Consider the following 22,948-nt stretch of genomic DNA (forward strand, 5'->3'; position numbering starts at 1 on the left):
GCACTTTACTGCTTATGGAAAATAAATTAAAGATAAAAATAAAAAAAGAAAGACAGTCCCATTCTGCAGTGGGATGACAGCTCATCTCACACTTTCCATTCCTACAGGCAGAGTGAAAAACTGCAAACCTGGCTATCTAGCAACACCTAGTGGCAGGATCTTTAAAAATATTCTGTGTGCAAGACTGCAAATAAAAAAGAAACATGCAAGAGACCAAATATGCTCTTTTAATAAATTGCTGCATTTCAACTCCAATAAATTACTGCTCGTTTGCTACTGTCATGGCTGTAGACACAACGTTCAAACACAGGATCAAGAGAAGTGTGCAGACGCTGCATCTTTCTCCGTCTTTCTGGTGAACTGCTGTCTGTTGCACTTGGTTTCTTCCCTAAAAGGATATTCACAGTTCAGCTCCGCTACATTACTTCAGCTCTGTATGTTAATTTACAGCGACAGCATTAAAACAAAGGCAGCACCAGTGACAGCAGATACAGTGGTGTGCCACACACTGTGAATGCACAGCTGCCTGTACCACAGTGACAGGAGGAAGCCTGCTGGATACACTAGTTTAGTTCTATTCAAGTTCTCTCGAGTTCAGGTCCTGAAGCCAGTTTCTCCAGGACAAGGCGTCTGCAGAGTGAACATGGAGCCGTGAGTCTCCAGTCTCTGCTCATGAAGCAGAGCACTTCAAAACACAGACAGGAGAGCCAAATACACACAGAAACATATTTGCATTTATTCTCCACTTAACACAGCAAGTCTTCTCTTCTTGTGGCGCAGTACGAGTCTGCTGCATGTCCCCAGGACCTCTCTGATAAAGGCAACTGAATTGAGTGAGAGTCTATGGGGCGGGGAGCTGCGGGGCGGTGTCAGCTGAGGACCAGTCCCTCCTTGGCTGCCAGTCGCTGCCGGTGCACACGGTCCTGCTCCAGCTCCTTGTGGCTGGGGTGCCACAGCCGTGCCAGGATGCGCTCAACGTTCAGGGCGTAGACTGTGTGTGAGGGTACTGCTTCGCGGTGAATCTGCGGAGACACACACACACACACACACACACATATATATTATACAGGATGATTTGAAAGCAAGTTCCCCACATCAATGCTATGGTGTGTTGGTGTGGTAAACTTGCTTTCTAATCACCCTGTGTATATAATTATAATTAGCAGTGTTGTGTGAAGAGTCATCAGAGTCTGACCCCTGCTGGTGAGATGAGGTTAAAGCTCTTCAAATCACAAATGCAGACGAGCCCAGCTCTTTTTCGGTTAGACGTGGTCACCGCTTGTCCCCAGCCACCCTGTTGCACCTGCCTGGGCTGAGACACTGAAGGGCCAGTGAGAATGTAGCCCACAAACTATACTGTAAAAGACTGCTTTGACATGGTCTGTTAACTTGAGCGGTTATTATTATACGCAGTGACCAGTCCCATTCTAGTAACACAGGGCGAGTCAATGACTAAGGAGAAGCAGACAGGGACAATAAGACATTATCTTATTATTACTACTACTATTATTATTATTATTATTATTATTATTATTATTATTATTATTATTATTATTATTATTATTATTATTATTATTATAATAATAATAATAATAATAATAATAATAATAATAACTAGAACTGCCAGACAGTTTTACGGCTTCCAAGCCCCAGTACCAGTACCAAACACTTAAGCAATTACTGGAAGAAGTGAGTTTAGTTAAAAAAAAAAAAAAAAAAAAAAAAAAGCCGCTTTGGTTTGAGGTCAACACCATTTTTTTAAAAAGTCAGTTGAATTGCTACAGTGTCAAGGATGATGCGTCTGAAGTTTGGAGTTAGTCACGTATATTGTTTTTCAACTGATGCAGGTTTAAATTTTAAATGTAAACATATAACTGGCAGCCATCTTGTTTTATAAAACATCACCATTTTCACATATTTGTATCCCATTGTTACTGGGACGATAACTACCAAGTTTGGAGTTTGTTGGTCAAATGATGTTCAAACAGCAGCAGTCTGTTAGGGGCGCGTTTCGTCAAAGTTTGTGGCAGCCATTTCAACATTAAAATTTATCACAGCAACTTCTGCTTCGCAAACTTGATGTGGGTTTGGATGCTGATGATATATGCCAAGTTTCAATCAATCGCTTCACCGGTTCCCAAGAAGAAGATTCCAAAAGGTTTTATCGAAAAATGCATCACGGCCCCAATTGCAAGGACGCAGCAGCAAAATGTTTTCAGCATCAGAGAGCCAATGAATCCACCTTGTTACCTGTCAAGTCAGAACCTGATCCGTCACACAGCTGCGAAGCAGCAGCAGCTTAAAGTTTTGGGAAGAAAAAAAAAAAAAAAAACTAACAATAACAACAGGCTTCCCAACCTTTGGCTCGGAAGCCTAATAATAATAATAATAATAATAATAATAATAATAATAATAATAATAATAATTTGTTTATTTAGCAGACGCCTTTATCCAAGGCGACTTACAGAGACTAGGGTGTGTGAACTATGCATCAGCTGCAGAGTCACTTACAACAACATCTCACCTGAAAGACAGAGCACAAGGAGGTTAAGTGACTTGTTCAAGGTTACACAGCAAATGAGCTGGAATTTGAACCGGGGGTCTCCTGGTTACAAACCCTTTTCTTTAACCACTAAAAGAAACTAATTGGACCACACAGCCTCCTTTCCAAACCCAAGACATTCGTCAGCCAGTGGGCCAAGGAGGCTCTGAATGTCTTTGACAGGGATCCTCATATATTGATTTTAAATAAAATAAATAAAACACCTTAATAAATTCAATGAGAAATTATTCGACTAGAAGTACAATTCAATGTCTTTAGAAAACAAAGGAAGACAAGAAAGAGACAAGAATGTTCTCTTAGTGCTAACTAAATTCAGCACTAGTGAGTGTGTGATGCATTCTGGATGGAAGTGAAATTAAAGAGGAGGAGGAGTACCTGCAGCGCCTCCAGGAGGTCAAACATGCTAACTGGAGGCGGGGCAGCCGGGAGGCGGTCCCCCGAACAGGCCAACAGGAGTGCTGCCTGCTGCTCTGCCTCGTCGGGGGAGAGCTGGGGAGGATGACCCGGGGGCAGGGAGGCGCTGGGGGGCAGCCTGCAGACACACACACACACACACACATTCAACTACTATTTACACCATGGCTACATGCAGCAGCTGCACTTCCTTCAGTAATGCAAGTACACAAGAATGAATGAAAGCATCACTTGGTCCACAGTCTGAAAGACACTAGTTGCAACAGATCTTAATTGGTATTTCTCAGGGATGGAACTAAGACTCCTATTGCAAAGCAGTTTCCCCCCCATTCCTAGTTTTATACAAACCTAATTAACCACAGTGAAAAAGTAACAACCTCAGGTGTGTCTTAGTAGATACAGTAAATCCAGGAATGGATGAAATTGCTAAGCAATGGGAGTCTTATTTCCACCCCTGCAGATTTATTACAACATACAGTACAAAAATCAACAGAAGCGGTTTTCTGAGTCAGTAATAATACAGCTCTAACCCCTCCCCCTCTCCCAGCTCTTATACCCAGCTCTAACCCCGCCCCTCCCTGCTCTTACACCTAGCTCTAACCCTGCCCCCTCTCCCAGCTCTTACCCGTCAGGGATGCTGTTGTAAGCCCCCATGCTGTTCTTCAGGTAGGGCTGAGGGGTGATGTTGCTGCCGAATGCATATTTGAAGTGCCGGTCCCGCAGGCGATAGGCTTTCCGCCTGGAGATCACAGCCATCAGAATGTCCTTCAGGTGGTGCTGAAACCAGAGCACTCAATAAAACACAAGCCCTCAGTGGACTTCACTCCCTTCCCCTTCCTCTCTCTCTCATTTACTTATTAGACACCCTTGCCTGCTCCAGCCCCATTAATCCCCCCGCGACGCAGCCCGTACCTCGACGGCAAAGACGAGTGTGCTGACCGCGTCCTCGCTAACATTGTCCAGGCCGAGCTCGAAGGCCGTCACCATCATCCTGGCCTCCAGCTGCCCTCTGGAGGGGAGCAGCAGCGTGTGGGCACTAAGCCGCACCTCCTCCTCCTCCTCAGGGGGGTCCTTCGATATGAGGGGCTGGGCTGCGGAGAGGGGATTCAGGGACTGGAAGCGGTGCTGGAGAGAGAGAGAGTCACACACACTGGCAGTGCTGCACCAACCCATTACTCAGTGTCCAACTGCTGGCAATGCCAAGATGTTTTGAGCCAAGTGTATTATGGATTAGACCCATCAACACAAATATCTTGGACTTAGGCCGATATTGATACATTATCATCAGTGTAACAAAACACACCTCGGAATGGACCTCTGGCAAAGCATTATGTTTGTGTACATTTACATTTAGCAACAACTACAGTACCACTGCTGCAGTGTCCTTCACAGACAATATACATGCCCCCCAATCACAGGCACGCTTACGTCAAATTTCTGTCGCACGGAGGAGAACTTCTTCTTCCCTTTGGGTTTCCCAGGTTTGCAGGCAGACCCGCCTGCCCAGGGCAAGGAGCCAGCACCCTCTGTGGGAACAAGAGGGAACTGGGTGCTAAAACCATTCCAGGAACCCCACGCAATTCAGAAAGGATTTCGCTCCTCAAACAACACTGGCTAGGTAGATGAAGGCCCTGTGTTGGCTGATTGTTTTGTTTCTCTCAAAGAGAGACCTTATTCACAAACACTGAATTAAATCAATTTGTTACAATTACCACCTGCACTGCGCTAGTCTTCCACAAGGCAGAGGAGTTTATTCAATACAAATAACTGTGCAAGAGGTACTGTATTAAACATTTAACAATAAAAAGGCAAAATAAGTAACAGGCATTTCATCCACTTGACAAGCACAGTAGACATTAGGCACTGCACTTACCCACTGCCTCACTGTGCATTTTCTTACTACAGCCTTAACATTAGACAAGCTGTTCAGCGTATTCCAATAGCTTCGTCTGTCCAGCTCTTTTCAGGTTTCAGGCAAAAATATAATTTGCGGTGCATTACCTGAAGTTCACCGCACTTCAGTTCTGTACTAACCATCTTCACTACAACCAGGTACCCTGGGTACCGTGCAGGGGATATTCAGGGTCAGGGTCAGTGCAGGGGATATTCAGGGTCAGGGTCAGTGCAGAGGATATTCAGGGTCAGGGTCAGTGCAGGGGATATTCAGGGTCAGGGTCAGTGCAGGGGATATTCAGGGTCAGGGTCAGTGCAGGGGATATTAGGGTCAGTGCAGAGGATATTCAGGGTCAGTGCAGGGGATATTCAGGGTCAGTGCAGAGGATATTCAGGGTCAGGGTCAGTGCAGGGGATATTCAGGGTCAGGGTCAGTGCAGGGGATATTCAGGGTCAGGGTCAGTGCAGAGGATATTCAGGGTCAGGGTCAGTGCAGAGGATATTCAGGGTCAGGGTCAGTGCAGAGGATATTCAGGGTCAGGGTCAGTGCAGAGGATATTCAGGGTCAGGGTCAGTGCAGAGGATATTCAGGGTTAGGGTCAGTGCAGAGGATATTCAGGGTCAGTGCAGAGGATATTCAGGGTCAGGGTCAGTGTAGAGGATATTCAGGGTCAGTGCCAGTGTAGAGGATATTCAGGGTCAGGGTCAGTGCAGAGGATATTCAGGGTTAGGGTCAGTGCAGGGGATATTCAGGGTCAGTGCAGGGGATATTCAGGGTTAGGGTCAGTGTAGGGGATATTCAGGGTTAGGGTCAGTGTAGGGGATATTCAGGGTTAGGGTCAGTGCAGAGGATATTCAGGGTTAGGGTCAGTGTAGGGGATATTCAGGGTTAGGGTCAGTGCAGGGGATATTCAGGGTTAGGGTCAGTGTAGGGGATATTCAGGGTTAGGGTCAGTGCAGAGGATATTCAGGGTTAGGGTCAGTGTAGGGGATATTCAGGGTTAGGGTCAGTGTAGGGGATATTCAGGGTTAGGGTCAGTGCAGGGGATATTCAGGGTTAGGGTCAGTGCAGGGGATATTCAGGGTTAGGGTCAGTGCAGAGGATATTCAGGGTTAGGGTCAGTGCAGAGGATATTCAGGGTTAGGGTCAGTGCAGAGGATATTCAGGGTACAGACAGCATTGAGATGAAGAATGATCAACAAGTGGTACTGATGTGGAAAGCAAACAAACCCTGAACTCCACACTATTTCACTTTACTTTTACTCCAAATAAGGAAATTCCTTCCGTATCACATTTACTATAGGCTGCATCCCCTCATTTGCGTTGGCTTGCTTTTAGCGTGCAGCTGACAATGTGTCATTCTGGGTTTTACAGAGCATGCCTTGAAAATACACAAAACATATCACTTGGGGCTTTGAGCTACGCTCGATGGTGAATGTGAAATATACAGACGTTTTCCTGTTCTTGCTCAACTCTTGCTCCAACCTAGCATGCATGTGGATTGAAACAACGAGACTACTCGGGCGTGCGTGTGGATTGAAGCAGAGACTACTCGGGCGTGCGTGTGGATTGAAGCAACGAGACTACTCGGGCGTGCGTGTGGATTGAAACAACGAGACTACTCGGGCGTGCGTGTGGATTGAAGCAGAGACTACTCGGGCGTGCGTGTGGATTGAAACAACGAGACTACTCGGGCGTGCGTGTGGATTGAAACAACGAGACTACTCGGGCGTGCATGTGGATTGAAGCAGAGACTACTCGGGCGTGCATGTGGATTGAAGCAGAGACTACTCGGGCGTGCATGTGGATTGAAACAACGAGACTACTCGGGCGTGCATGTGGATTGAAGCAGAGACTACTCGGGCGTGCATGTGGATTGAAGCAGAGACTACTCGGGCGTGCGTGTGGATTGAAGCAGAGACTACTCGGGCGTGCGTGTGGATTGAAACAACGAGACTACTCGGGCGTGCGTGTGGATTGAAACAACGAGACTACTCGGGCGTGCGTGTGGATTGAAGCAGAGACTACTCGGGCGTGCGTGTGGATTGAAGCAGAGACTACTCGGGCGTGCGTGTGGATTGAAACAACGAGACTACTCGGGCGTGCGTGTGGATTGAAACAACGAGACTACTCGGGCGTGCATGTGGATTGAAGCAGAGACTACTCGGGCGTGCGTGTGGATTGAAACAACGAGACTACTCGGGCGTGCATGTGGATTGAAACAACGAGACTACTCGGGCGTGCATGTGGATTGAAACAACGAGACTACTCGGGCGTGCATGTGGATTGAAACAACGAGACTACTCGGGCGTGCATGTGGATTGAAGCAGAGACTACTCGGGCGTGCATGTGGATTGAAACAACGAGACTACTCGGGCGTGCATGTGGATTGAAGCAGAGACTACTCGGGCGTGCATGTGGATTGAAGCAGAGACTACTCGGGCGTGCATGTGGATTGAAACAATGAGAATAGCCTTTGTTTTCAGTCCCCACTTGTTAACTGAATATAAATATGTAGTTTTGACCACAGCGGGCTCATGGTGGCTTGTTAGATGTGTGCACTCTAAGACAAGAGAGGACTGTGACATGTTTTTCTTTGTTTCTCTCTCTCTCTCACATCGTAGCCTGGCTGAGGATACCCACCTGGCACAGACACCATGATCTGACAGCGTGTGAGGATGGCCAGCAGGAAGTCATTGTGGAAGTGCACTGCAGAGAGAAGGGAAAGCACGTCACCACACACAGCACAGTGCGTTTACAAGATCTAGTAGAGCAATGCAGAAAACACTTCCAAAATAAAGAGACACACAGGCCATGCTTACATAACAAGAAAAAGTATCACTGATAAATGAACCCCACAACCCCCCATTAAACTCTCCAATAGTGCTAAAAGAAAAGACACTAAAAGGCGGCTTGGGCCGTGCATCTCTCTAAATGTCTTCAGTGCCTTTGCCCACCACTGACAGCATGAAGGCTTTAGCGTTTAAAAGGCGGCTTGGGCCGTGCATCTCTCTCAGTGTCTTCAGTGCCTTTGCCCACCACTGACAGTATGAAGGCTTTAGCGTTTAAACGTCAGCACTATTGGGAGTGTCTAAGTTACAGATGATACTCGCCAACATACTGCACAGACACTGGACCCTACAAAAGCTGCAACAAGAGGGGTCTGCTGTAAACAATAATCTTATACAGCTTCTCCATTTAACAGAGTTACCTGGAGAAGCTGCATACGATTCTCACGCACAGCAGACCCCTTGCTGCAGCTTTCTAGTGTGAAACTTTATTAGACTTCATCCGTGGCAAACAGGGGCTTCACTGCACTCTAAACCACAGACAATACTGCAGAAACCACTGCTGTCACTAAAACACTGTGAGAAAGAAAACCCAGTCTGTACTGGAGTAAAACACTGTCTGGTCTGCTGGGAACACACACATGTTAAATAGCAGACAGGAGAGGAGTTTGCAGGAAGATTCGGGATGCAACACCCCCAGTGCAGAACTAAAGGCTGGCTGTTGTAGCTACTCTACAAACCCTTGTCTTGTGAGAGGAGTCTCCTGGCCTCTGTATCAAACTCTTCTTTACTGATCTTCTGTTTAAACCAAAGCTTCAGGTTAGCCCAGTACCTTGAAAATAAAACAGATAAAGTTAATTGCTACCTTGTCTTCCAAGAACAATACGCTTTCAGTGAATAGGCTGCAGTAATCAGAAAAAAAGACAGCACGCTATGTTTGTATGACAAAAGCACACAGGGTAGCCCTTTCGTGCACGTCCTCATGAGGCTGTAAAGAAAGACATTTAAGCAAATGTGAATTTGAGCGTGAAAGGAAAAAACAAACGATAAAAAGTTGAGCACCGATTGTTCTGGTGTATTTATTCACATTGCTGCTAGCGTGTCATAGTTTAATCCAAACAGACACAACTTCACTTCCCATCGCTTATTACATGCATTTCATATCACCCAAAAAGTGTTGAATTGGGCGGAATGTAGATTCCACAGCTGTTACAATGACGTGGATCCTGCTAGTGTTAGCAGAGGAACTGTGTGTGTGTATATATATATATATATATATATATATATATATATATATATATATATATATATAATACACACACACATACTTTAAATTAACAATGACAAAGAAAAGGCAATATCTGTTGACAGCTTTACTATACTTTCAATGAGAACAACAAATAACAACAAATAATTCTAATATCAACGCGAGGGGATCCTCTCGTCTCATTTACGTAAACACTAATATTTTCTACATTTTCATTTAAACAAAACCACATACAACAACACTAAACACCTGCAAATTAATACAGCTGAACAGGTACTGTGCTCACTCTAAGTAAATGGGGACCGAGAGTCCTGACTAAATTAATCAGTGCTATAACGCGGCTGTCCGTGCTAGGAGATGTCGGTGCTCGCCAGGCCTTCGTCAATTCTGTTCCTGTTTCCAGCCTAATTTCCCCTTCCTGAATGCGGGCCGATATTCATTTCAGAATACTTAGTACTAGTTCTGTACTTACTGCTTGATGTTATCTCCCAGCGCCTCGCTAAGGTTTTTCTTGGCCGCTTCCAGCTCGCTAATATGGGAAGCCATCGCGCCGCTCAGTCGCTCCACTGCAGCCACCGTAGAGGCCTGCCTACCGCTTTGCGACAGGTCGCTATGGAGTCCCACAGTTGCTATGCAACAACCTCTGCTCGTTAAGCTTGTTCTGTTGCCATAGTTACACTGCATCCATGTGCCAGGGCTCCATTCTAATTTAACCATTTCAGTCCTGGCCGGACCCCAAGGTTTCTTTTATGTTACACCAGCCGTCAGAAATCACATTCGACCCTCGGATCACCGGACAGCAAAAGTGCGGTTCTTGCGAATCTTTCTTACTCACTGTGCGTTACCTTTTGGGCATTTCACGTCTTATTGCGCTACTAACCACTCAGAGCTCGACATTCCTCTGAACGCTCCGCTGTGTTTTTGGTCTGTTAAGTATGATAACTACACTAAAAGATATTGTGCTTTATTTTGGATTTCACTGGGTTGTTTGTTCTAGAGTCTTTTTTTCCCTACACGTTGCTGGTTCCCCTTAAGCATTTCTAGCAGGCTGTGTTGGAATAGGGGCTAGCAATGTGGAGAGCATTTCAGTGTTAGTGTCTAGCAATGTGTACACCTCCAGCAGAATCCATTACAGGTATTACCAAAACAAGTCTTCTTATTTGTTTATTTAGCAGACCCCTTTATCCAAGGTGACTTACAGAGACTAGGATGCGTGAACTATGCATCACCTAAAAGACAGCACAAGGAGGTATAGTGACTTGCTGAAGCTCACACAGCGAGTCAGTGGCTGAGTTGGGATTTGAACCAGGGACCGCTTGTTACAAGCCCTTTTCTTGAACAACTGCACCACACAGCCTCCACTAGCCTTATACTACAGACCTGGTGGTTACAAGCCCTTTTCTTGAACAGCTGCACCACACAGCCTCCACTAGTCTTATCCTACAGACCTGGTGGTTCTCCGCGTGTGCTTTACTCTTCCATTTACAAAATGCAGTTATTCCACCATAATGTGGTCTAGCTCAGAGGCAGTCCACCCATGCCTGGTCTTTCTTCCAGTCCTGTTTTAAATTATTTAATTTACCCAATGAACCCTCCATCCAGAGCCCAAAGCAGATCCTGATCTCATTGTAGCTTTTAAACCACAGCCCTTCAGGACCCTGACTGGACACCCCAGGTCTAGCTGCAATAAGACCATGTGACTGAGAGCACAGGTCCCAGGATGCAGCTGGCGCACGTGGACAGGCTACCGCTTTACAGCAGGTTGCTATGGAGCGTCACTGGACTACCTTCTGCTTTACAGCAGGTTGCTATGGAGCATCACTGGAATACCTTTGATGTTCATGGAAGCGATCTCGTCTGCCTTTGACTTTGTTGTTAAGAGACAGACAAGAACAGCTTGATTAGGATCAGCCTGGCTTTTATTCCCAGAGTTGAGACTTTGAATAGAGCCTGTTCTTAAGCCAGGTCCTACAGTAAGCCATACCTATATAGCAAGTATGGGGCTTCCCAACCCTGGCCCTCCCCCAGCCAATCACAATACAAATAGAAGAATACTCAACGCAAACACCAGGGCTGGAAATAAAACTCCCACTGCACAGCAGTTTCAACCATTCCTGGTTTTACTATTAATAAGACACACCAGACTCCAAAGGGCTGAGCTTGTTGCCTATACACACTGGGGCTAATCAAGCTCGTAGTAAAACCTGGACTGGGTGGCACTGCCACGCAACAGGAGTCTTATTTCCAAACACATAAGACAGATTATACTGGAAAAGTCACACAGCAATTTATTAAAAAAGAAAATCCAGCTCTGTCCCAGCAAGAATCCCGACCCACTCTGTATTATTATCCCAGATTCAACCCTTGATTTACCCCCCTCCCATCAGCAGCTTCAGTAAGGACCCTGTGTCCATGCTAACAGCAGTGACCCCGCTGTCCATGCTATACCGCAGTGCTGCTGCTCCCTGTCTCTTCCACTGTGATCCTGTTCTGTATTTCAGGTGTATCTCTAGCTATGTGAGCACACAGACCGGCCGGCCCCTTCCAGCTCCTCTGGCTGCAGTGCAAATCATGCTGTGGCTTTTCTTGCAAATGCAGTTAAAAGTCGACCCACATACCCCCATCGTCAGGCTCCAGTTTTAATCTCTGCACAGAGTTCTCCTCTCCTCTCTTGTGAACTCAACAGCACTGGTCTTCAGTGTTTTTTACTTTCCCAATAGTGAGTCTATTAATGCTACAGCAGGTCCTCCCTTCCCAACCCCTCCACTTCTCAGAGTTTTTAGGGGGATGTGGGGTGGGGGATCTAAACAGAACAAGCAGTTCCCAGTGTTGTGGGTCGGTGTGTCTCCCCCTGCTGGTTAGGGGTGAGAGAGCTTCATGCGATCCTCGGTTAGCACGCTCTCGGCTCCCTGCGTCTCCACACACTGCCGCACGGTGGTCAGCACACTCTCCAGCCTCCGGTCCAGCGCAGACAGGTGCAGCTCCGTCAGCGCGGGGTGCAGGGGGTCGTGCGCCATGGCCGTCCGCATCGCCGCGCTCAGAGCGCCGTTACCCAGCAGGGTCAGCCGGTTCCACGTGGACACACGCACCCTGAGGGGAGACAGAGGGGGTCAGTGTAGAGACTGGGGGACAGGGAGGGGGTCAGTGTAGAGACTGGGGGACAGGAGAGCGAGGGAGAGCAAGGGGTCAGTGTAGAGACTGGGGAACAGTGAGGGGGTCAGTGTAGAGACTGGGGGACAGGGAGAGCAAGGGGTTAGTGTAGAGACTGGGGGACAGTGAGGGGGTCAGTGTAGAGACTGGGGGACAGGGTGGGGGTCAGTGTAGAGACTGGGGAGCAGGCAGGGGGTTAGTGTAGAGAATGGGGGACAGTGAGGGGGTCAGTGTAGAGACTGGGGGACAGGGAGAGCGAGGGGGTCAGTGTGGAGACTGGGGGACAGGGAGGGGGTCAGTGTAGAGACTGGGGGACAGGGTGGGGGTCAGTGTAGAGACTGGGGAGCAGGGGTTAGTGTAGAGACTGGGGGACAGAGAGCAAGGGGTTAGTGTAGAGACTGGGGGACAGAGACAGCGAGGGGGGCAGGGAGAGTGAGGGGTTCAGTGTAGAGACTGGGGGACAGGGCGGGGGTCAGTGTAGAGACTGGGGGACAGGGAGAGCGAGGGGGTCAGTGTGGAGACTGGGGGACAGGGTGGGGGTCAGTGTAGAGACTGGGGAGCAGGGTGACACTGTCTCAGGGTTTGTAAACTGGGCAGGAGAGCGATACCCACATACAGCACTGGTACACTGGGGCCAGGATACTCCTCTCATCCTGGGTAGGGTTGCCAAAACTGTAATAAACACAAACATAACAGACACTGATAAACCAGAACAATAAAACCTGCTTTTAGCACTAGCGAAGTAATAATACAAACACTGTCTTCAGCTCCGTCACACACTGGACTGTATGTCTAAGCACTGTCTTCAGCAATCGTCTCACTGTTGTGTTAAGGATGCAAAGTAATGATTTCCTCATGAACAGGGAAGAATTCCTCAGCCCAGTCTCTAATCTTTGCGAGGTACCCAGAAGAAATACAAGAAGAATTTGGAAAATCTTGCTGGTACCCTCAGTCTTGATAACTTCAAAACAACCAATCAAATGTAAGAAAATCTTTAATGACTAAGGGAACAGACAAACTACTCAGCTGTTGCCACCAGTTTCCTCTAAGATTTATCCAGGTGTCGCTCCTAGTTTGTAGACAGGCGCCTTAGGAGTCTCCCAGTTTAGACACTGGGAAGACTGGGCTGGGGTCCTAGGAGACTGCAGAGATAGAAATAAGACTCCAGTTGTACAGCATTTTGATCCATTTCTTGTTTCATTGAGTTTAATAAGACACACCTGAGCTTGTTACCTATACACTGGGGCTAATGAAGCTGGTAGTAAAGCCTGGAATGGGAGACCCTGCTGCGTTCCCACCCTAGGCTGGTACCTCTTGGCATTGTCCAGCAGGATGAGCATGCTGGCTCCACCGTCGTCCTGGAAGCTCTCGTAGTGATGGCGGTCTGCGTTGCCGATGAGGTAATCGAAGATGGCCGTGTCGATGACGTCCAGGAGCCGCGGGCCGGAGTCGTAAGGAGCCGTCTTCTTCACAGCATCGCAGTAACTCTCATCGTACTCCCACCTGACAGAGACACAGCCAAGACCCCTCACTCAGCACGGTTACATCCATCACACACACACTGGTCCAGAGAAGTAATCCTCTTTTAATGGACAAGGAAGAAATGTATTGAGTGGCATCCAGGTGCCCAGGTTAAAACAGACCTCTAGTGCAGGGGTGGCCAACCCTGGTCCTGGAGAGCCACAATCCTGCAGCTTTTCTTGGTATCTTTCAATCAATGGCTACAGACCTGGAATTTTTACCCCCAGCTCACCTGGCTAGCTTGCCCTCTCGGTAGGTGCGGCCCCAGGGGTGCCTGTGTTTCTGCAAGGGCCACACATCAGGCAGCCAGAGAGTGACGGAGCCCTCCATCACCTCCCCCTCCGCGCAGGCTGGCTCGCTCTCCCGGCAGTAATAGCACTTCCCGTAGAAACACGTGTTGTTACCTGGGAGACAGGAAGAAACTGTGAGTTCAGGGATAGAAATAAGACCCCTATTGCAAAGCATTTTCACCCATTCCAGGTTTTATTATGAGCTTGATTAGCCACAGGGTGTACAGATAACAAGCACAGGTGTGTCTTAATCTCACAGTAAAACCAGGAATGGATCAAACTGCTATGAAATGGGAATCTTATTTCCATCCCTGCATCTGCACCACATGGAGCATCAGAGAGAAGCACGGCTCCCCATTCTCCACACAGACCCCGAGTACCAGAGAGAAGCACGGCTCCCCATTCTCCACACAGACCCCGAGTACCAGAGAGAAGCACGGCTCCCCATTCTCCACACAGACCCCAGAGTACCAGAGAGAAGCACGGCTCCCCATTCTCCACACAGACCCCGAGTACCAGAGAGAAGCACGGCTCCCCATTCTCCACACAGACCCCAGAGTACCAGAGAGAAGCACGGCTCCCCATTCTCCACACAGACCCCGAGTACCAGAGAGAAGCACGGCTCCCCATTCTCCACACAGACCCCGAGTACCAGAGAGAAGCACGGCTCCCCACTCTCCACACAGACCCCGAGTATCAGAGAGAAGCACGGCTCCCCACTCTCCACACAGACCCCGAGTATCAGAGAGAAGCACGGCTCCCCATTCTCCACACAGACCCAGAGTATCAGAGAGAAGCACGGCTCCCCACTCTCCACACAGACCCCGAGTATCAGAGAGAAGCACGGCTCCCCACTCTCCACACAGACCCCGAGTATCACAGAGAAGCATGCAGCCCTCTCACCCTGCATCAGGAAGGTGCTCACGAGCTGATCAGTAGCGACGGGTTTGATCTCTGTCCGCAGGTTCATGAATCTCCCCACCACTAGGGGTGCCCTGTGGAAACCCAGGATCCTGCAGGAGACACAGAGCAGAAGAGCATTTACAAATGAGAGGAGGCCATTCACACCGGTTCCAAGTAGCTGGCTGATCTCAAAACCTTTGTCAGACTAGGGCTGAAAGGATCCCAATGACTCCGCGCTAGTTAGCAGCACAGGCAGCTTCACTGTCTGGAAAGCATACACATTTCTAACAGGACATTGGGCGCTATTCTGAATGCTTAAGGACTGCTTTGAAGAATGCTTCTGGTAAGGACTGTTTGTTTTTGTTTTGTTTTTTTAAAGCCCATTTTGATTATTTAAATTGAATTTGCAGTTCATGATGAAACCTTCCACAGCTCTTACTTTAGAGGGTTTATTAGTTTATTTAAAAAAAGCAAAGCCCCGTTTAAACAGAGAAGATGTAAAGAGTCCAGAAAGAGTCCCGTGAGAAAGCACAGGGCACTATCAGCCAGTGACTGGAGTCCATACGTTCCTGTGTGATGATGTGATGAAGAAAGGGGGGGTCTGGTTAAACAGGGTGCGTTGTATGAAACGCTCCTCCTCCGTTAGGTACCTGTCCAGGTGAAAGGCAGCCACCTCAGCGTTGTGTCTGTCGTACCCGGCATAGGGCTCTCCCTCCACCACGGTGTCCCGGCTGTACCTGAGACAAGGGCAGAGACATCCCTTCACTGTGATCACTGCACAGCACAGAGAGACAGACAGACAGACAGACAGACATCCCTTCACTGTGATCACTGCACAGCACAGACAGACAGACAGACAGACATCCCTTCACTGTGATCACTGCACAGCAGACAGACAGACAGACAGACATCCCTTCACTGTGATCACTGCACAGCACAGAGAGACAGACATCCCTTCACTGTGATCACTGCACAGCACAGAGAGACAGACAGACAGACATCCCTTCACTGTGATCACTGCACAGCACAGAGAGACAGACAGACATCCCTTCACTTTAATCATTGCACAGCACAGAGAGACAGACAGACACAGAGAGACAGACAGACATCCCTTCACTGTGATCACTGCACAGCACAGAGAGACAGACAGACATCCCTTCACTGTGATCACTGCACAGCACACTGCACAGCACAGAGACAGACAGACAGACATCCCTTCACTTTGATCACTGCACAGCACAGAGAGACAGACAGACAGACATCCCTTCACTGTGATCACTGCACAGCACAGAGAGACAGACAGACAGACATCCCTTCACTGTTTAATCACTGCACAGCACAGACAGACAGACAGACATCCCTTCACTGTGATCACTGCACAGCACAGAGAGACAGACAGACAGACATCCCTTCACTGTGATCACTGCACAGCACAGAGAGACAGACATCCCTTCACTGTGATCACTGCACAGCACAGAGAGACAGACAGACATCCCTTCACTTTGATCACTGCACAGCACAGAGAGACAGACAGACATCCCTTCACTTTGATCACTGCACAGCACAGAGAGACAGACAGACATCCCTTCACTGTGATCACTGCACAGCACAGAGACAGACAGACATCCCTTCACTGTGATCACTGCACAGCACAGAGAGACAGACATCCCTTCACTGTGATCACTGCACAACACAGAGAGACAGACAGACAGACATCCCTTCACTTTGATCACTGCACAGCACAGAGAGACAGACAGACATCCCTTCACTTTGATCACTGCACAGCACAGAGAGACAGACAGACATCCCTTCACTTTGATCACTGCACAGCACAGAGAGACAGACAGACAGACATCCCTTCACTTTGATCACTGCACAGCACAGAGAGACAGACAGACATCCCTTCACTTTGATCACTGCACAGCACAGAGAGACAGACAGACATCCCTTCACTTTGATCACTGCACAGCACAGAGAGACAGACAGACATCCCTTCACTTTGATCACTGCACAGCACAGAGAGACAGACAGACATCCCTTCACTTTGATCACTGCACAGCACAGAGAGACAGACAGACAGACATCCCTTCACTTTAATCACTGCACAGCACAGAGAGACAGACAGACATCCCTTCACTTTGATCACTGCACAGCACAGAGAGACAGACAGACATCCCTTCACTGTGATCACTTGCACAGCACAGAGAGACAGACAGACAGACATCCCTTCACTTTGATCACTGCACAGCACAGAGAGACAGACAGACAGACATCCCTTCACTTTGATCACTGCACAGCACAGAGAGACAGACAGACATCCCTTCACTTTGATCACTGCACAGCACAGAGAGACAGACAGACAGACATCCCTTCACTTTAATCACTGCACAGCACAGAGAGACAGACAGACATCCCTTCACTTTGATCACTGCACAGCACAGAGAGACAGACAGACATCCCTTCACTTTGATCACTGCACAGCACAGAGAGACAGACAGACAGACATCCCTTCACTTTGATCTCTGCACAGAAAGCAGGGGCTGACAATCAGGGCAAGGTGAATGGTGTTGATCAGGCTAGTTTACCATTCAGAGCGAAACCAGCGAACAAACAGCTGCTTGGGTTCTCCACGGAGTTAAAGCAGCGATCCACACAAACCCAAGCAGCTGTCTGTTCACTCGTGTCACTCTGAATGCTAATTCAGCCCGATCGGCCCAGCGACCCTCCCCTGACCGTCAGCCCCTGCTTTCTGTGGAGCGCTCCGTGTGAATAATCAAATAATCAGTTGCTGTGGCACTAACCCATAACAGAAGTGAGCGGCCGTGCTCCCACTCCGTGTCTCTTACCTCTTGGGTTTGAAGACCACCTTCTGTCCCCCCTCCAGCACCAGCAGCGCTTTCAGCTGTGTGCCCTTGTAGCCGACGTCGGCACGCTCCACATGGCCCGTCGCCATGGCGCTGAGCACCGCCCCCAGTTCGGGGGTCTCGTCGGGGTACACCTCACGCGGCCCCACCCACTGCGCTGCCACCTCCCAGGGGGACTGCAGGGTCTGGTCGAGCTGCACCCCCCTCCGCAGCCTCAGACCCGCCTCCATGCGCTGGAAAGCACGCTGGTCCTGCCGGCTCGCAGCCGACCCTTCGCCCCCGTCCAGCAGGAACACCTTGGCCAGGATGAGGACCACCAGCAGTGCGGCCAGCAGGACCACCCTCTGCTTCAGCTTCATCTCCTCCTCTTCCTCCTCCTCTTCTCCACGGTCTAGCCCTGGTGCGTGAGCATGTCACCTGCCTGCCAATAGACACAGTAATAATGGTTCAATATAAATTATGAATGAAAAAAGTCTTTGTGCAAACTGGCACTCACACCTCAGTCTGAAGGAGTGCTTCTCATGTAGCTCAGGAGCAGAGAGGCTGAGCGGCACTCCCGCAGAGACAGGCAGCTCAGGGGCAGAGAGGCTGAGCGGCACTCCCGCAGAGACAGGCAGCTCAGGGGCACAGAGGCTGAGCGGCACTCCCGCAGAGACAGGCAGCTCAGGGGCACAGAGGCTGAGCGGCACTCCCGCAGAGACAGGCAGCTCAGGGGCAGAGAGGCTGAGCGGCACTCCCGCAGAGACAGGCAGCTCAGGGGCAGAGAGGCTGAGCGGCACTCCCGCAGAGACAGGCAGCTCAGGGGCAGAGAGGCTGAGCGGCACTCCCGCAGAGACAGGCAGCTCAGGGGCAGAGAGGCTGAGCGGCACTCCCGCAGAGACAGGCAGCTCAGGGGCAGAGAGGCTGAGCGGCACTCCCGCAGAGACAGGCAGCTCAGGGGCAGAGAGGCTGAGCGGCACTCCCGCAGAGACAGGCAGCTCAGGGGCAGAGAGGCTGAGCGGCACTCCCGCAGAGACAGGCAGCTCAGGGGCAGAGAGGCTGAGCGGCACTCCCGCAGAGACAGGCAGCTCAGGGGCAGAGAGGCTGAGCGGCACTCCTGCAGAGACAGGCAGCTCAGGGGCAGAGAGGCTGAGCGGCACTCCTGCAGAGACAGGCCCCCCGTTTGTTTCTGTTAAGCTTTAATAAACGCAGAACAAAGTCCCGCACAAAGGTGCAAGCCAGCATCAATTAGGAGCTCTCTGGAGATTGAATAATTATTACTGGCTCTAATTAGGAAAGGAAAGGAATCCTGCCTAATGACATAACACCCTCATTGCTAACGAGCAGGACGAGTCGTGTCTGTTGCTGAGCTCACAGCCCCTCTCGCACAGACAGATTAGAGGAGTCAAGCGCAAGCGAAGCATACAGCAGAGTGAGGGGTTCAGAGACAGCAGAGCGCCCGTGTGCCTGTCTGTTCTTTGTTGGGTTCTCTCTGTGTCCTTTTGGTGCTGTGGTGACCACAACTATATTCCAAGTAGGGTCTAAAATAAGGCAATTGTAAACATCCCTATAAAGGCACCCGAACCGCTGTAAATCTGTGGTGCTGCTTTGGCGTGTTGCAGGCTGGCACACAGTGATGGTTAGGTGTGCTTTCCACTATCTTCAGCAGCGTGGCAATATTAACCTTCCAGGCTGATCACAATCAAACCAGCTTTCCAAGCGTCTCTGCAGTACACTATTATGGGGTGGCACGGATTTGGTCACAGGGCAGTGGAAATTACAATGTTTTAAAGTATAGATGGCATCTTATTTACTTATTTTTTTCCGTAAGTTAATGCGGACAGTATTGGTTTTGCCGTGCCAGCCTGAAAAGTGTAAGGTACTGCACGCAGGAAATAAAAATGTGCATTATAAATATCATATGGGAGATACTGAAATTGGAGAAGGACTCTATGAAAAAGACCTAGGAGTTTTTGTTGACTCAGAAATGTCTTCATCTAGACAATGTGGGGAAGCTATAAAAAAAGGCTAACAAGATGCTTGGATACATTGTGAAAAGTGTTGAATTTAAATCAAGGGAAGTAATGTTAAAACTGTACAATGCACTAGTAAGACCTCATCTTGAATATTGTGTTCAGTTCTGGTCACCTCGCTATAAAAAAGATATTGCTGCTCTAGAAAGAGTGCAAAGAAGAGCGACCAGAATTATTCTGGGCTTAACAGGCATGTCATATGCAGACAGGCTAAAAGAATTGAATCTCTTCATTCTTGAACAAAGAAGACTACGTGGCGACCTAATTCAAGCATTCAAAATTCTAAAAGGTATTGACAGTGAAAAAAGAAACAAGGACCAGGGGTCACAAATGGAGTTTAGACAAAAGGGCATTCAGAACAGAAAATAGGAGACACTTTTTTACACAGAGAATTGTGAGGGTCTGGAATCAACTCCCCAGTAATGTTGTTGAAGCTGACACCCTGGGATCCTTCAAGAAGCTGCTTGATGAGATTTTGGGATCAATAAGCTACTAACAACCAAACGAGCAAGATGGGCCGAATGGCCTCCTCTCGTTTGTAAACTTTCTTATGTTCTTATGTTATGTTTCTAATATGCAAGCCTGTCCCTTTAAGAACACCCCCCTCCCCCTCGCCTGTAATTGTAAGGCAGCCACGCAGGCATGCCGTGCCTCATCCACACAGAACACCCGTTCATTCATTCATTCATTCATTCATTCATTCATCACTTCACAGCCAACGCGACCCGTCCCTGAGAACCGTGCTGCTCAAGAGAGGGGCCTCCAGTCCCCCCGAACCTCCGCTTTCTCTTTCTGAAGCCCACATCAACCCCTCCGGTCGCTGCTCATCGCTTTTCACCCGGGCGTCAACGCTATATCAGATCTCGGCTTCATTTAGATTTCATGTCAAATCTTTGCTTGCGTGTTTTCATTTCAATGTTATGGAATAAATCGACCGCGTATCTTACACAATGAATCCACGCTCGACTGCACAAGACTGCAGGGTCAATAAGCACTGAAACAATTAACAATCATCTCTCCACAAGCCATTCAAATAGTAACGGTTCATTTCTGTGACCACGCACAATCACGTTATTTATTCCCATAATTATTATTATTAATACAATTCTCATTATGATGCTTATTCTTCATGCAGGACACCCGGGTTCGTGTCGATAACTCTCACCTCGCCTCAGTCAGTCACGCGTCTGGCTGCAGATGTTCCCGTTTTGTCTTTCTTTCTTTATTCTCTCGTTTAACGGATTACATTTATAAAGGACGCTACTTTGTTTTTCGAGTTGCTGTCGTACATTTCCGGCACTGTTTTTCTCCGATCTTCCTTCCACTCGCTCGCTCCTCTTCCTCCTCCGGCGGGCAGTGAGCCGCCCCTTCTTTTAAAGACACACGCACACGCACACGCACACGCACACAGTGGAGAGACGTGTGTGTTCATCCAGATTAGTACAATTAGAGCAGCACGCTCAATACCAGAGACTTGAGTCTAGTTTACAAACTGTGAACTCGGTCTTGACATGGGTCAGGCTCCGATACTTGGGAACACAGTCAAAATTAAAAAAAAAAAAAAAAACTTAATTGCATTTATTTATTTAGTTATGAGCTGTGCAAGGTATGAATTTATATAACAATAAGTCTTTTCAATTGACACACAGTTATGTTCCTTGATCAACCTGTTCACCATCCTTACTTTTGTGAACCCGACCTAACAATGCGCCCCTAGAGTCTGCCAAATGACTAAAATAATACATATTGCGTGTTTTTATCAGCACAACTGCGCCCTCAGGTAAGTCCGTCTGTCAGTGCTGCGTCATGCACACGGGACAGATAGCTGACTTATAGTTTCTGGCGGAATCAACACCCTGCTCTTGGTGTGGGGTACGGAGCACTGAGAGGACAGGGACTGATCACTGTCCTCACCTCTCTCTGCCAGCAGGGGGCATTGCTGCATTACAATCCTCATTTGATTATCAGACTGTGATCAACCAGAAGGCAGCAAACTCACTAATATGTTTTGTACAGGAGGATTTTGTTTTACAGTCCCTCAGCTCAGACCACTGGACCACACTGCCTCCCTCCCTCCCAGTCACTCAGCTCAGACCACTCAACCACACTGCCTCCCTCCCTCCCAGTCTCTCAACTCAGACCACTGGACCACACTGCCTCCCTCCCTCCCAGTCTCTCAGCTCAGACCACTCGACCACACTGCCTCCCTCCCTCCCAGTCTCTCAACTCAGACCACTGGACCACACTGCCTCCCTCCCTCCCAGTCTCTCAGCTCAGACCACTGGACCACACTGCCTCCCTCCCTCAGCTCAGACCACTCAACCACACTGCCTCCCTTCCTCCCAGTCTCTCCGCTCAGACCACTGGACCACACTGCCTCCCTTCCTCCCAGTCTCTCAGCTCAGACCACTGAACCACACTGCCTCCCTTCCTCCCAGTCTCTCAGCTCAGACCACTCAACCACACTGCCTCCCTTCCTCAGCTCAGACCACTGGACCACACTGCCTCCCTTCCTCCCAGTCTCTCAGCTCAGACCACTCAACCACACTGCCTCCCTTCCTCAGCTCAGACCACTCAACCACACTGCCTCCCTTCCTCCCAGTCTCTCAGCTCAGACCACTGGACCACACTGCCTCCCTCCCTCAGCTCAGACCACTCAACCACACTGCCTCCCTTCCTCCCAGTCTCTCAGCTCAGACCACTGGACCACACTGCCTCCCTCCCTCAGCTCAGACCACTCAACCACACTGCCTCCCTTCCTCCCAGTCTCTCAGCTCAGACCACTCAACCACACTGCCTCCCTTTCTCAGCTCAGACCACTCAACCACACTGCCTCCCTTCCTCCCAGTCTCTCAGCTCAGACCACTGGACCACACTGCCTCCCTCCCTCAGCTCAGACCACTCAACCACACTGCCTCCCTTTCTCAGCTCAGACCACTCAACCACACTGCCTCCCTTCCTCCCAGTCTCTCAGCTCAGACCACTGGACCACACTGCCTCCCTTCCTCCCAGTCCCTCAGCTCTAACCACTAGACCACACTGCCTCCCTTCCTCCCAGTCTCTCAGCTCAGACCACTCAACCACACTGCCTCCCTTCCTCCCAGTCTCTCAGCTCAGACCACTCAACCACACTGCCTCCCTTCCTCCCAGTCTCTCAGCTCAGACCACTCAACCACACTGCCTCCCTCCCTCCCAGTCTCTCAGCTCAGACCACTATTCAGCTTTATCCAGTTGATAACATTAAAGCTTATGTCCTGCTTCCTTTGGAAACCCTCTCTGGT

General features: G+C 49.2%; 2 protein-coding genes across 2 annotated transcripts; both read right to left on the bottom strand.

Moving 5' to 3' along the window:
- Positions 1–206: 206 nt before the first annotated feature.
- Positions 207–9,524, bottom strand: LOC121327274 (transcriptional adapter 1-like). The gene is made up of 8 exons (XM_041271210.1): positions 9,400–9,524; positions 8,401–8,492; positions 7,515–7,580; positions 4,406–4,503; positions 3,890–4,102; positions 3,603–3,754; positions 2,939–3,095; positions 207–1,022 (listed from the first exon to the last, which is right to left on the bottom strand). Exons 1-8 carry the CDS (start codon positions 9,471–9,473, stop codon positions 870–872), a joined length of 1,005 nt encoding a protein of 334 aa, XP_041127144.1. The 5' UTR covers positions 9,474–9,524; the 3' UTR covers positions 207–869.
- A 1,587-nt stretch (positions 9,525–11,111) lies between these two features.
- LOC121326463 (glycosaminoglycan xylosylkinase-like) lies at positions 11,112–21,042 on the bottom strand. Its single transcript, XM_041269737.1, has 8 exons — positions 20,833–21,042; positions 17,638–18,076; positions 15,442–15,528; positions 14,792–14,901; positions 13,831–14,002; positions 13,389–13,580; positions 12,690–12,749; positions 11,112–12,017 (listed from the first exon to the last, which is right to left on the bottom strand). The coding sequence occupies exons 2-8, from the start codon at positions 18,012–18,014 to the stop codon at positions 11,786–11,788; spliced, it is 1,230 nt and encodes a 409-aa protein (XP_041125671.1). The 5' UTR covers positions 18,015–18,076; positions 20,833–21,042; the 3' UTR covers positions 11,112–11,785.
- Between the last annotated feature and the right edge of the window lie 1,906 nt (positions 21,043–22,948).

This window comes from Polyodon spathula, chromosome 14, assembly GCF_017654505.1.
Source record: "Polyodon spathula isolate WHYD16114869_AA chromosome 14, ASM1765450v1, whole genome shotgun sequence".
Lineage (NCBI taxonomy): Eukaryota > Metazoa > Chordata > Actinopteri > Acipenseriformes > Polyodontidae > Polyodon > Polyodon spathula.

Bases quoted from the DNA above. Each gene is read 5' to 3' on its own strand.
- LOC121327274 (XM_041271210.1), bottom strand. From the start codon at position 9,473: ATGGCTTCCCATATTAGCGAGCTGGAAGCGGCCAAGAAAAACCTTAGC. The intron at 3,755-3,889 runs GTACGGGCTGCG...CTCTGGTTTCAG, and splicing joins CACTCGTCTTTGCCGTCGAG to CACCACCTGAAGGACATTCT. The intron at 3,096-3,602 runs GTAAGAGCTGGG...GTGTGTCTGCAG, and splicing joins TACAACAGCATCCCTGACGG to GCTGCCCCCCAGCGCCTCCC.
- LOC121326463 (XM_041269737.1), bottom strand. From the start codon at position 18,014: ATGAAGCTGAAGCAGAGGGTGGTCCTGCTGGCCGCACTGCTGGTGGTC. The intron at 12,750-13,388 runs GTACCAGCCTAG...TGTTTATTACAG, and splicing joins CTGCTGGACAATGCCAAGAG to TTTTGGCAACCCTACCCAGG. The intron at 12,018-12,689 runs GTGGGTATCGCT...GTCTCCCCTCAG, and splicing joins CCAGTGTACCAGTGCTGTAT to GGTGCGTGTGTCCACGTGGA.